Source organism: Cervus canadensis, chromosome 13 (genome assembly GCF_019320065.1).
Source record: "Cervus canadensis isolate Bull #8, Minnesota chromosome 13, ASM1932006v1, whole genome shotgun sequence".
Lineage (NCBI taxonomy): Eukaryota > Metazoa > Chordata > Mammalia > Artiodactyla > Cervidae > Cervus > Cervus canadensis.
Window position 1 is genome coordinate 72,649,899 of NC_057398.1, and position 15,085 is coordinate 72,664,983.

The 15,085-nt window shown below is 44.4% G+C and overlaps 1 protein-coding gene across 9 annotated transcripts in view; it reads right to left on the reverse strand.

The window, feature by feature from the left end:
- Nucleotides 1-15,085, reverse strand: part of SRGAP2 (SLIT-ROBO Rho GTPase activating protein 2) — a 248,780-nt gene that overhangs the window by 44,081 nt on the left and 189,614 nt on the right. For all 9 annotated transcript variants that reach the window (XM_043485043.1, XM_043485041.1, XM_043485042.1 and 6 more), the window contains 3 exons: nt 14,362-14,559; nt 4,136-4,220; nt 1,373-1,400 (listed from right to left, as the gene is read on the reverse strand). In XM_043485043.1, coding sequence (XP_043340978.1) covers nt 1,373-1,400; nt 4,136-4,220; nt 14,362-14,559 — 311 coding nt within the window. The remainder of the gene's footprint in view (nt 1-1,372; nt 1,401-4,135; nt 4,221-14,361; nt 14,560-15,085) is intronic.

Genomic DNA, 15,085 nt, shown 5'->3' on the forward strand with positions numbered 1-15,085 from the left:
GAAAATCCTTAGGGAAAAGGTAGGGAGTGATTTTCCTGGAATTTAGAGGGTAGAGGGTCCGGACTGGAAGGAACCTTGGTGATTCCATAGGTCAGTGCTTTTCAGGCTGTGTTTAGCCTTGGAAGCCTTTTTTCCAAGGGAATCTGGTTCAGACAGCAACCTCCCGGGCAAGGAGAGCAGCTCTACCTCTCTGAGCAAAGGCAGGATGTAGGGACCAGGGCCGGGCCGCTGGGCACCATCTGCCCCTTCCACTAGGCTGCTCCTAAGGAACTCTCTGGGATCCTAGAGCTTCCTGGGTCTAGGTGAATGCTCTCTCTTGTCTCATAGATGAGGAACTGGAGTTCAGAGAGGGCAAGAGAACAGCCCAAGGTCACAGTGAATAACCCAGCATAAGGAAATTCAGCTCAGCTCTTTTCACTCCTATAGAGCCTTCCGCAGATATGGAACTTCAGGTGAACTCAGACTAAGACTCTATCACCAAGAAGATAGAGTCCACAGAATTCCATTATCCTGGTTCCCTCCAGTCAACAAGACTACTATATTAATGGGATCTTTATTGTAATCCACAATGACAAAATGATGAAAGGCAAATGAAGGTATTTTTGAATAATGAGCCTATAATTGTAAACGACCTCATGATTATTGTATGTGCTGGCAGTGGTTTATATAATGGGCTAACCCGGGGTCTCTAAGGAGTCCAGCTCATTAAAGCTCTTTCCCCCGTTAAATCAGCACATTTGTAGGCATCTGAGAACCACTGGCTGAATGAAAGACTCGCTATCCGCCAACTCATGCGTTTTCTCATAGCAGCTCCATGACTGAGAGGGAAAATATTTGGCTGGGGTGGGGGAGGGCGGGGAAGGTGGGGAAAGACTGGGAGGGCTGCATACTTGTACATCAGGCGAGGATTTGTATCAATGCTGTTGGCGAGCAATGCAATGTAATATTTCATTATCCAGTGACACTCACTATTAGAGGCTGTCATCTTTTCCATGTATAAAAAAAATTCTCAGGTCAAATGCTCTCTTCTGATCTTCCTTCCCTGGGTCAGAGACTTTCCAAAACCCACATGTTGAAGTCTAGACACTCAGGTGAGGTTACCAGGGTCCTCTACCATTGACCATTTCAGGTCACTGGGACTATTTCAGCAAATGGTGATTCCCTTCACTCAGTTCTGCTCAGCAAACCTCATTTCCATTTGAGGCCAGATGGGGTCAGCAAGGCAAAGGGATGGAAGTCACCTCAGCCCTAGGCCACTCCTCTGCAGAGCCATCCAAGGTTGCTAGCTCAGCTCCTTGGCTCTTCACTTGCCCAGGGAGGGTCTCTCTCCATGCCCCCCACCCACCCCAGGGCTGTCCCAGGCCACACCTACCTGGCCAGACTGCAGTCTGTCCGCTGACCTGTTGGAAAGACAGAGGCAAAGAGCACGTGTTGAAGCAAATGAGGTGAAAGGGGAGACCTGCTCCCAGGAATGACAGTGTCTGCCCATCTCCTCTGGGAGCCTCCAGCCTCACGCTGTGACTAGACTTGTATGAGAAACAGAAGATAGCACCCAGGGCCTCTTTCTGGGGCTGTTAATGACGCTTGTTCCCAGCCCAGGGCTGCTGGTGTCTGAAACGTCTGGCTTGCCAAGTCTGCTTCCCAGTGGGAAAATGGGTGGACACAGGGGAAAAATAGTAATGCGGATCATACCTTAGAGAACAAATTATTAGAAACCTTCCCAGAGATGAAATTCAGCTTTTCTTCTCTGTGTACTGATGTGTGTATGGGGTGGGGGGGTGGGAGGGACAAGCTTGCTTGCCCTTCAGTATATGAACACACACACACACACACACACACACTTGTGCTTGAGGGTGGAGGGTGGAAGAGGAAGAAGGAAGGAATAGTTATTTGGGGAGAATATGCTCCATATGTGGAAGCTCTTGTTTTAGATTCATAGTAAATCCTCGGTGCCAGCAGGTTGGGTTGTATGAGATTTAAAATGCTGATACTGCTATTAGACTGGGGCTCTCAATCCAACAGTGGGCCCTAGTACTAAATTGAAAGGATCACAGCCAGCCTTAAAAAATGAGATTGAAGATCTTAACATTCATCTGAAGTATTCTTATGCTTCTAAAAACTTGGGCCATTATGTAATCTGTGTTGCTTTTTTTGGGTCCACAGTTAACCAAGCTTGGTCTGTATGAGACTGTATTAGATACACCAGGGAAACTGTAAGCAGGAACTGAGCTGGAGGACAGATCAGCTCCCACATTCCTGGAAAGGCAACTGCAAGGGTGGGGGGGAGGGCAGGGCTCTATCTTGCCTTTAAAGGTTGCTAATTGTTGATTACAGTTCAGCTCATCTTGAACAACACCCTCCCCCACCCCAACAGTCTCTCTTACTAAAGGCTCAGCTTTCATCTGCAAAAATATTATTCCGAGCCATTATTTCCAACATCTGTCCCATTTCCATTCTGGAATACTCATACACATCAATTATCCCTCTGTGGCAAGAACAAGGGGCTCTTGCGTTTTGATGACAAATGCATACAGAAGGCAGGGGCATATGATGACTTGCACACAGGAAGATCTCTTTTTTCCCTTACGGCTGGAGCTTGTCAATGAAGTTCAACGTCAGTGAAGGCAATATGCAGCACTAATGAACGGTCGCCAACCTTCACCCCCTGTAGGAGCACATTTGGTATATGCATGTGTGTTGCAAACCCACTCTCTCTCGCACACACACACATATACACAGTCTCTGTCACACTGTGAGGCTTGTTCCCCATCTCACTTATGGGTCATGCTTAGACTATCTTGGCAAAAAGAAATCACAGTTATAACTTGTTTCAAATAGTTCTGGGCATTCTTTCCTCTGATTCCCCATGGAGCAATCTGCTAACCCAAGAGTAAAGACTTTCTGTAAGCAAAGTTTAGACCTGTTCAGCCTGAGTCCCTTGGGTGTGTAATGTGGGGTGGCGGGTGGGGTTGGGGGGAGAAGAAAACAGAATTTACTTAACAGGCTTTCATCACATAAAAGAAAATGCATTAAAATCACAAGATCAAAGACATTAGAGATAAAAGAATTAATCACCGGGGGAATCGTTCAGGGCAGGAGAACAGGGTAAGAAGGGTGGGTTAGGAGGCTCTGGAATGGAAAGTGGGGCTCTGAATCCTGGGGCCTTTGAGCCAATGAGCGCTGTACTCTTGCCTAGATTCTGCACTCGGTCTGAGGAGAGCTCAAGAATTGATCTGAGAACATCCGACCTCTGTGCAAATGCAGGTTTTGCCTTTCACTGCGGGTACCCCCTGTCCCCGCCCCCATCTTTAAGCGAGGAGATCAATGGGGCAAGGAGGAGGGGGCAGGGCATTCAGAGGCATCCCCAACCTGGGAATCCCATTAATCAGAGGATGCTGAGAGCTGGGCAGGAGACCTGGGCAGGGTGCCAAAAACCCCAGGGAAGCTTCTCTTTCAACTTCTGCCTTCTGTTTGACAGCTGAGGAGAAAGTCCAGAGTGCCAGTCCAGTCCTCTGCCTTGCTACTTTCCAGGGTCTGATTAAAATAATCTTATGAGACCAGACAGTCAGCTCAGCACCAGAGCCTCCGCCTGGCCAAATCAAGGAGGAGGCCACCTCTGAGCCCCAGGGCCCTTCAAAGCACGAGGAAACCACTGCCCACCCTGACGCTGCTGACAGCTGCAGTCTGCCCCGCACCTGCCCTCGGGACGCCTCTCCTCCACTCAGAGCAGCTGTGACGCTCACCTCACAGCTCCCCACCCTCTAATCCAGCCTCCGTCCTGCCACAGAGGAGCTAAGAGTTTGACCAGAGGGTCTGGAGAGGAAAGAGCCCATCAGCTCCTTGGCCCCGGTAGTAGCAGAGGAGGTACAGGAGGGGGCAGAGAGCAGGCACACTCAATTGAAACAAGTAGCTGATGCGCATTGGTGCTTCATTAAGCACTGGCCTTTCCCCATTACTCAAGCAGTCATCTGGGGTGTGTGCTTCCACATCGAACAAGCGAACAAGCGAGGAAAAGCAATGTGTTCACATAACCAGATGGGGGCCACTTTGCTGAGGAGGGAGGCACGCGCTCAGCACTAGGGCCAGGACCCGGCCTGCCCCTTGCTGCCAGATCTCCCGCAGAGCCCACACTCACTCTCTCCCAGGGTTTTCTGGAGAAGGTCGTGCTTGGCTTGTAGCTTGGTGATGAGGTTCCTGCCCTCCAGGTACTCCTTCATTTTCTGTAAGGAAAGAGGAGGACACAGAACATTCAGGCTCCAGGAGGGGAGGAAAAAAAAAAAATCACAGATGCTCAGCCGGACAATTCCCTTTCTAAGAGGGCTTTTGGTTTCTGACCCAGTTTCCACCGGGTTCCTTTTTTATTTTTTTTAAAGGCCCTGAGCATCTGAGCAGCTGCTGATTTTCCTGGTGGATTAGTGTCCTGCTTTATGTCTTCCTAGGAGCTCCACGTCAGCCACTGAAAGAAACTGTCTCCTTGAGCTCCGCATCCATCTTTTTCAGCTCCACCGAGGAGCTGCGGGTGGAGGGACTCACTGAGCTCCCCCTTCCTGGGGTGAGGACACACACCTGCAGCTGGTCAGCTTGTCCCCTCTCCCAACACCCTCCCCTCCAGGCCCCTCCCAGGGTGCATTCCTTCACACCAGGGGCAGTGTCAAGGCTCAGCCCCGCCCCCGCTCACAGCATCTCTGTCTGAGCCGTATTTTAATCGGCCTGCTCCTCTATTCTGCCTGGAGTCTCTGCAGCAAGCTTGGGCTTTCTGAGCGCACAGAGGGAGGGGCTGCCACACCCCACTTGCATAACACACACTGGAGGTTCCAAACACAGATGAGGTTTATGGAAACGCGACCCATCTGCTCTAACAGTCAAAATACGACTGCTGCACTGCGCTTTGTGACCGACTTCTCTCAAACCTTGTCTCTCAGTGAGAGGCTGTATTTCCCTGGACAACTCAGCCAGTCTTCAAAACAACTCTATGAACCATGATAACTATTATCTCCATTTCATGGATGAGATTTGGGGAGATTCAGTAAGTGGCTTTAGGTCAAACAATTAGTGAGTGCTGGAGCCAGTATCCATATATGGAGTTTGGCAATACAATGTGTGCTTTTATTTTTTAATTTATTGTTTGGCCACGCTGCAGAGCATGTGGGATCTTAGTTCTCAGACCAGGGATCGAACCTGCACCCACTGTAATGGAAGTTCGGAGTCGTAACCACTGGACTGCCAGGGAAGTCCCCAATGTGTGCTTTTAATCATTATGATAAAGTGCTCGGTCTGCTATGGTGCAGAGCAGAAGAAGGAGAGAAGCAGAATAAAACCAGTTTTTAGGGTACTTTAGCATGCATTTTGTTGGAGAAGACTCTTGAGAGTTCCTTGGACTGCAAGGAGATCCAACTAGCCCATCCTAAAGGAGATCAGTCCTGGGTGTTCATTGGAAGGACTGATGTTGAAGCTGAAACTCCAATACTTTGGCCACCTGATGCGAAGACTTGACTCATTGGAAAAGACTCTGATTCTGGGAAAGATTGAGGGCAGGAGGAAAAGGGGACGACAGAGGATGAGATGGTTGGACGGCATCACTGATTCGATGGACATGGGTTTGGGTGGACTCTGGGAGTTGGTGACGGGCAGGGAGGCCTGGCGTGCTGTGGTTCATTGGGTCGCAAAGAGTCAGACACGACTGAGCGACTGAACTGAACTGAACTGAAAGCATTTGACTCTCAGGATAACTGCATACAGCCCATAGGGACGGCATCATTGCTTCCTCACTGTAGATGAGGACAGACAGTGGGTACTGCTGATTGCTGCAAGCCTGTAAGTGGTTGTGCCAAACCCGGATCCCAGGTCTTTGGACTCTTCTTATGGTGTCTTTCCCACCCTGCCCCACAGCTGTTCATGGGCATCTCAGTTTGCCTTGGATGTCTTCTGCTGCAGTGGTTCACCTGCTGGGTCAGGGTCATCTGCCCACCTCTAAACTCAGAGGCAAAATGGCAGTGTCTCCCTGAGTATGATCTATGAATCACTGGTGATCCATAAAGTAGTTGAAGGGGTAAGTGGATATAACACTTAAAATGATAATTGTTCTTTTTTTTTTTAAATGTACTAACCAAAAAGTATAGATCAAGCCTTTGGGGTGAAAGTAGAAAGAAAAGGTGAAAAAACTGTGAGTTACTTTTAAACTATCTACCTTTCCATACAGGTTGAACTTTTAACTGAGTGCATATTTCTCTCCTTCCCTTATAAAAACAAAGAAAAACTCAGCTTTCTCTGGGATGCTCATCTTCACCCTCCCACATTTACCCAGATGCTCCTGTGTAGACCTTGGCAAATCTCTGACAGCACTTCTCACCCAGCCCTGTCACGTAGGCTTTTTTGCTCCTGTCTCTTTCCCTCCAGATGGTCTCCTCTCTTTGGTCGGAGACCATGGCATTCATTATTCTTTGCGCCCCTGATACTTAGTACTGTGCCCAGCGGATAGCAGACACTCAAAAAATCCTTGAAAATTAGTGAATAAATGAACAGTTTCACTGTCCTCTGGCTAGAACCTTCCTCAGCAGTGACAAACCATGCCTCCAAGTATGCCCCTACTCTCTGAATTAAATAGAAGACAAAAAACAAGCCCTACGCCATGTCATTTCTGCCGCTTTCCTCACGACCTGTTCCCTCTGCTCCTTTGTGATTCTGCACGAGAACATCTGCTTAAAAACAGGCTCCGTTGTCTCCTTCCTCATCCCATCTGCTCCAGCTGCCAGCTCACCTGCTGTCAGTCTTCCCGGGGTGACACCCTAATCCCCAACCAATGCCAACTGCGGGGCTTGGAACAGTACTTCAGGGCTCAGAGGTAACACACCTTCAGGAAACATCCACTGTGAACATCTGAACAGCCAGAGGCCCCTCTTTGGAAGTTCATTCCAAGGAGATGCTAAAGGTTTCTTAATGAGGGAAAATCCGCCCACTGTAACCCTTAAAATGAGACCAGAGTGCTCAGAAAACAGCCCAAATTCTAAAAGGAGGAGGCAAACTCCTTCCTGTCACTCATGCGTATACTTGTGATTTCAGAAATCATTTTTTTCATTCATGTTCACAGTTCACTGCTTAACTCCGGCTGTCACTCGGTGAACCATTAAAATAAATAACAATCTGATAAAGAGGTATGATGAATTACCTTTTCGGGTTCCACTAAATCCTGAAGGATCAAAAGCTGTGTCAAGGTATGACCTGCATCCCCAATAATGGAAACAGTGGTTGGAAGTTTTCCATCTGGGTAAGCTGGGTATGCGGAGGTAAAAGCATCCTATTTGCAGGCATATCATTTATCACTTTCCTGTCCCGCCCATAAAGCGCTCATCTCTACAAGAGGTCGGCTGGTAGAGTAACCAGGCTTTCCTGGAGGAGCTTGCTTAGGCGGATTCAAGTGCTGCCGTCCTGACATACAGCGAAGGAAGAAGGCAAGGGAGGAAGGTGGCTTTTCAATGATTTCTGGAGATCAGGGGCCCAGAGAAGAACTGTTCACGGGTAATTTCAAAATCCTTCCTTGGGCAATGAGAGTCACTTTCCTTATCTAAAGCATGTCCCAATATTAGGTAATTATTTTTCTTTCATTCCACTTCCTCTACCCTGCTCCTCTCCCCAAACATCTAAAGGTAAAGTGATCACCTGGACTTTTCCTCAGTGGAGAAGAAAGAAAAGGATCACGGTCAATTCCAGATCACCAAAATGAAGTCAAATTCCTAAAACACAGCCTGACTGCCACACCCCATGAGCTGCTCCTACCCGCCCCCACTCCCATCAGGCAACACGCAGTATTACGAAAACTGAGAATTTCTTCCAAAAGTAGAAGGGGAAGCAAGAGTCTATTGGATGATTTTGGTTTTTGCCATTGTGAACCTTCAATTCAGTTTTTATGATCTCATTAATTTCTTTCCTAGTAATTCTTAATTTAGTATTAACAGTCAGTGATGAGTTTTATTCATTGAAAAGGATTAGTATGATAATTTTTCTTTCTGAGCCCACCCTCCCTGACAGACATTTTAACTGCAGTAAGATGAAGAAGGCTAAGTTGGTATATTTGAGTCCCACCACTTGTTAACTCTTCTGACCTTGGGCAAGTCACTTAACTCCCAGAACTTAAGCTTCCCCAACTGAAAAATGGGGATAATACCTTTTTTCACAAAGGTGTTCAAGATGAAATAAAGATAACAAACATGACTGTGATTGACACCAACCAGCAGATACTTAAAAGTGCTCCTTATACAGAATCACTTGGTCAACTAACTGAAAAACAGCCCCTCCCTAAATTTCTTTGCTCTATGCTAATACTTAAGAAAGCTTGGCAATTCCCTGGTGGTCCAGTGGTTAGGACTTTCACTGCCAAGGGCCTGGGGTTCAATCTCTGGTCGAAGAGGTGAGAGCCTCACGCCACGTGGTGCCACCAAAAACAAAAAGAAAACAAACTCAAAGCAGGTTTCCAGCCTTTAAAAAGAAAAAAAGGAGGCACAAGAATGGTTTTCAAATTTAATTTTAAAATGCCTCCTCCCTTTAAATACATTCCTACCATGGTGCTATACAACTCATGGACCTTGCCTATGCATTAAATTTAATCTGTGAGCCCAAGGTCACAAGTCTCCACCATGATGAGAAAGGGTGGCGGGAGGAGTGAGCTGTGCCTAGTCAGCCCCGTGCAGTGCACAGAGATTCACAGGTGTCGTTACTGGGCCTTCTTCCCCACCAGCCAAGCATACTGACATTTCCCCTCCTGCCTGTCAATTTTTAAAGCCCGAAACAGCTGTCAGACAGAATAAATAACAGAGCAAACCTTTCAACAGGAGCATATCTCCCTACTTAAATTGACATGGCAGGGGCATTTATTCATTTATACCCACTTAGTACACATTTATCATGTATCTGTTTATTCTTGGAGAATACCAAGAAAAAAAAGATCTTGGACCACACCAAGTCTAGCAGTCTTAGAGCACTGTCTGTTCAATGGTCAAGGAAGAGGCTCCTCTACAGCTTCTTACCTTACCCGACTCTGTCCCCCCGAATTCAGGCAGCCTAGTTTTGTTTATTTTATAAAAAAATCCATCCCCATTTCATCCCCCATTCAAGAATCCCATACTCCAATCCTCACACAAGGAAATACCTGTAGGGTCTGACAGTACTTAGCTGGTAGTGAGCAGACTTCACAAAATTAGAGATATGGAGGGAACATTTCATGCGAGGATGAGCATGAAAAAGGACAGAGATAGTAAGGACCTAACAGAAGCAGAAGAGATTAAGATGGGGTGGCAAGAATACACAGAACAGAAGAGCTGTACAAAAAAGGTCTTAATGACCCGAATAACTATGATGGTGTGGTCACTCACTTAGAGACAGACATCCTGGAGTGTGAAGTCAAGTGGGCCTTAGGAAGCATTACCACGAACAAAGCTAATTGGAGGTGATGGAATTCCAGCTGAGCTATTTAAAATCCTAAAAGATGATGCTGTTAAAGTGCTGCACTTAATATGTCAGCAAATTTGGAAAACTCAGCAGTGGCCAAAGGACTGGAAAAGGTCAGTTTTCATTCCAACCCTAAAGAGGGGCAATGCCAAAGAATGTTCAAACTACTGTACAATTGCACTCATTCATGTTAGTAAGGTTATGCTCAAAATCCTTCAAGCTAGACTTCAGCAGTTTGTGAACTGAGAATTTCCAAATATATAAGCTGGATTTAGTAAAGGCAAAGGAACCAGAGTTCAAACTGCCAACATCCATTGGATTATAGAGGAAGCAAGGGAATTTCAGAAAAACATCTATTCCTGCTTCATTGACTATGCTAAAGCCTTTGACTGTGTGGATCACAACAAACTGGAAAATTCTTAAAGAGATGGGAATACCAGACCACCTTATCTGTCAAATCTGATGCGGGTCAAGAAGCAACAGTTAGAACCAGACATGGAACAGACTGGTTCAAAATTGGGAAAGGAATGTGACAAGGCTGTATATTGTCACCTTGCTTATTTAACTTATATGCAGAGTATATCATGTGAAATCCAGTCTGGATGAATCACAAACTGGAATCAAGCTTACCCAGAGAAATATCAACAATTTCAGATATGCAGGCGATATCACTCTAATGGCAGAAAGCGAAGAGGAACAAAAGAGCCTCTTGATGATAGTGAAAGAGGAGAGTGAAAAAGCTGGCTTAAAACTCAACATTCAAAAAACTAAGATCATGGTATCTGGTCCCATCACTTCATGGCAAATAGAAGGGGAAAAAGTAGAAACAGTGACAGATTTTATTTTGGGGGGCTCCAAAATCATTGCAGATGTTGACTGTAGCCATGAAATTAAAAGACACTTGCTTTTTGGAAGAAAAGCTATGACAAACCTAGACAGCATTTTAAAAAGCTGTGACATCACTTTGTAGACAAAGGTCCATATAGTCAAAGCTACGGCTTTGCCAGTAGTCATGTATAGATGTGAGAGCTGGACCATAAAGAAGGCTGAGCACTGAAGAATTGATGTTTTTGAACTGTGGTGCTGGAGAAGACTCTTTGAAAGTCCCTGGGATCCAAGGAGATCAAACCTGTCAATCCTAAAGGAAATCAACCCTGAATATTCATTGGAAGGACTGATACTGAAGCTGAAGCTCCAATACTTTGGCCACCTGATGCAAAGAGCTGACTCCTTGGAAAAGACCCTGATGTTGGGAAGGAGCGAAGGCAAAAGGAGAAGGGGGCAGCAGAGGATGAGATGGTTAGATAGCATCATTGACTCAAGGGACATGAATCTGAGCAAACTCCGGGAGATAGTGAAGGACAGGGGAGTTTGGCATGCTGCAGTCATGGGGTCGCAAATAGTCAGACACGACTTAGTGACTGAACAACAAGGACAGCCTATGAGAAGGGAACTGGTTAACTGAACAATGTAACATCTGTCTGTACAAATGAAATTCTGCTCAGCTATTAAAAGAAGAGTTAGATCTTTTTGGAATAAATTGAAGATACCATCCCAAATGATAAAAACAGCTAAGTGAAGAACAGTATTGATGAGACACTTCCATTTGTATTTCTATTTGTTTTATCTCCTCATATTTCTAATGTAGTAATATTATATTAAAGGGTACGTCAGTGGTTGTGTCCACACAGAACGCCTTTGGAAGGACACAGAAGAAACTGGCATCAGTCACTGGCAGGAAGTGGGGGTTGGGAACAGGTAGAGGCTTGACTTTCTTGCGTTTTTGAAATCTTTGCATGTTTTTAAAAAATCTTTAATGGTTACAATAAAATAGGCAATGGGAAAAAAGGTGGACAGTGCGGGATTGCATGTTATAGAAGATAAGTGATACAAAGCCAAGAAGATCAGAAAACCTCTGTCTTCTCACTTAGAGCAAAGCAGAGCAGAAAGCTGAGCGGTTCCCGAGCCTTCCCCTGACCTCAGCTTCCTCATCAGGGCAAAGAGAAAAAGCTGGTGTCTGGACACCAGGAGACCAGAGTTCTGGCTTCAGCTCTTGCTGATGACCTTGGACAAGCTACCCATCCTTTTTGAATTTTTGTTGTTTGTTAGTTCTTAAAAAAAACCTTTCAAATGAAAAGATTTGGCTGGATGATTTTAAAAAAACCACTTCAAGCTTTAAAATTTCATGATTATTTTCCTGGTACTTCTTGCACACGACCGACCCTTATAGGTCATGCTTCAAGTTTCCAGTCGCTGTCATCTGGGAGATCAATCTGATGACAGCCAAGAGTGCTCAGAAAGTATTCCTAGCAGCCCTCTGGGTCACCAGTCATACTACCAGGAGTCAAAGCCTTGACAAGAGACCTCTTTCCAACTTTCCAAAAGAAGGGGACTTCCAGGAGGAGACCCAGGAAACACAAGGGTAAATGTTTGTGAAGGAAAAGACTAAGGAAAGTACACCTGCAGCTGTCTTGGCTTTGTGGGTTCGGCAAGCGCAGGCAGCCATTCACACGCCACCTTTCCTTGAATTGCCATTTTGCCACCCCTCCTCCCCCAAAGTCCCTTTATCATGAACTGAATTATCTGACGCATTCCAAACACCAATTACAAAAATGGTGAACTCTTTTACGAATCTGTTACTAGACAAGCCCGGACAAAAAAGCCAAGGAAATTTACATGCAATTTTGATAAGTAGCATTATGGTCACAAAAGACAGGAAATGAGTTAGTGGACATCACTGCATTCAGATAGAGGTGAAAGGGTGGGCAGGATTTGGGAGATCGCCAGTTTGAATATGGTCATTCTGGCTCTTACTAAAGGTCAATTCTAAATACGAATGTAGCGTCCCTTAAAGCTCAGAAGCAATTTCTGAAGTCTTAAATACAGATTTTCATGTTCAAAATTCTCGTTTAATCAAAAAATGGAAATCTTCTACAATGTAACAAGATTGGGTCATTTAAGTAGCGTTATATCTAAGCAGTCCAGACAGAACAGTCAGACAATCCTATTATTTAAAGCCTCTCGAATATTTAACAACCTCCAGAGATAAAGAAGCTTGGGGAGGTACACAGCCCTCACTACAGACAAGAAGTTTTTCCCAAGTCTGTCCCAGATTTTTCATGCCTTTATGCTCTTGCAGGTGCTGCTCTGGCCTCAAAGGACTCTGTTCTCCTCTTGATTCTCTGCCTTATCCGCACAGTCACTCTGTGTGTGATGTTTCCCAACTCCATTCATCCTGGCTGCCATTCACACATGTGTGCATGGATGCACTTAATATTTTTTACATTTATTTTTTAAATTATCAAAATTAACCTATTGCAATTCTTTAGAAATACATGCAGTAAAAAAGAAGTTCTCCCTTCATAGGCCTAATTCCACCATTCTCTTCATTTGATATTCTTAGTATTCCCAGCTTATACAGCACAGTGTCAGAGTAGATCCTTAATAAATGATCAATGAATAATTTAATAATTTTCAATGAATAAATTATAGTGATGATAGGGATAATAAATTTTCAGCATTTTTGAGTACTTACTACAAAACAGGCAATATGTTATATATTTTACAAAAATGAATGAATGAGCCAAAATGTCATTCTATTCTTTCTTTGTATTGATTTTAGCATTTTACTCATAAATATATTTAAAGCATGTTATAATTAAATGGCTTTCACTTAATCATTTACGTGAAAACAGCAGATAAAACAATATGCCAGCAGTTTGCCATTTTTATAATAAAATTATAAATATATGCTCACATCCATGTGCAATGCATCAAAAAAAGCCTGAAAGAGAATATATTCTAACACTATTACCTGTAGATATTTGGGATTATGGATGATTTTTAATTTCTTCTTTCTTACTTCTCAAGTTTATATAATAAACATGCTTTATTTTGTATAACAAGAAAAAAAAGTTATTTTAAAAGAACAATACTGTTAAATCACGCCCTTTCAACATTCTTCTCTAGGACTTAAAAAAATTTTGAAGAATTCTTAGCTTAACTACTTGAGAAAACAGATTTCTTCTTTAAAAGAGATAGCAAATCATTAGTGTTCCTAATGGAGAAAGGGCAGTGTTCAAAGAAGAATTAAACAAATGGTTCTAGTTGCAGGAGAAATTCAATTTGCTACTTGCAGACTATGCTTCTTGACTGAAAAACAAGTTAATTCTGCTCATTCAGAATCAGTATGCATATTCACTGGCTATATTTCCTCTCACATCTGCAAACTTAATTTCTTCTTTCTTAGTTGTCAGAAGATTAGGAAATAAATTTTAGCTCAGGCAATAAATCCTACTTGGCAAGCTCGAAATAACTCAATTATTAAAAAGTATCACCAAAGACCAACCAGCAACCTTCCAAAGGACTGTTAACACTACTTAAAAAAATTGGGTCCACCTGTCTAAAAGAAGACTGGGAGATGCATAAATAACAAAATATAAATATAACGTTTTAGAATTCTCTGCAAACCAATAATGCTGCACATTACCTGTCCCTTTGAGTTTTAGCCATTATTATGAAAAATAATTTTGTATTGCCACAAATTATAAAGTTATCACATCAACTAGAAGAAATAACAGATTTTAACTGTAAGGTATGCTAGCCAAAATATCTCAGTGTGGTTCTTAAGAGCTAGGAGATGCAGCCCCCTGGGATGATGCCCAGGGATGAGAAGGAAAGTTGTGAACAAAGTCTACTAGCTGGTTAAAAACGTCTTCAAGAAGAAAATACTCTTGGTAGACACAAAACTTGTAAATATTTGTGCCTTGAAGTGTATGGATGGTCTCTGAACATGCCCAGATCCAAGCCAAGATATTAAAAAACTGCCCTGAAGATGCCTGACAAGGACCCTGGGATCCAAATGGCTCATGTGTGCTGCAGCACCTAAAGCCAGTCTTTAAAGGGCGTGGAGCCCCTCACCGTGAAGTAGAACTGCTCCGTCTCCTGCTGGTTGGCCCTCCTCTTGGCGATGCTGGGTTTGCTCATGAAAGTTTCTGAGACCGTGGACTTGACGGATTCCATAGAGTTGCTGTACTGGAAGCAATCAGAGACATCGAAATCCTCAACGGTCACAATGTCCTGGATGGTCTGCAGAGTGGCCTCCATCGTCTTCTTTACCTGTCATGATAAGGGCCAACATAATGCATGAAGGGTGGGATGCAAGACGGTAGTGATGGAGAAGCTTGGAGAAGTGAGCTGAGGAAGGAGGGAGCAGGTGTTAGTGGGCCTGCAGCGCTGCTTCCCAATGAACAGTGCTGAGCAAGTGGTAAATATCACATGGACCCTCTTCTCTTCAGTAAGGGCCTAAAACCCACTATGTCCCTCATACTGCCTGCTTGGCCTGGCTATTTAATGTTTAATTTTTAAATTTAAGATTAGCTCTTGGCTATACTGGACTTGCTAAGGGAGAGAGAATGAAACCAATCCAAAGCAACCCCATCATATAGAGAGCGGGTTAAAAATTCGTGATGGGCCGAGTCCCACCGTGACCCAGGTTCTGTTTCCTGACCTTCAACAAATAACGAGCTTGTCTCCCCACTTGCAAACCAAGTGACCCATCCCTAGGCTTTCCTGATCTTACAGGGGAAAGTAAGACTTAACTGAGATTCCAGGTAAGAAGTCATAAGAGCTCGAAAGAATAAGG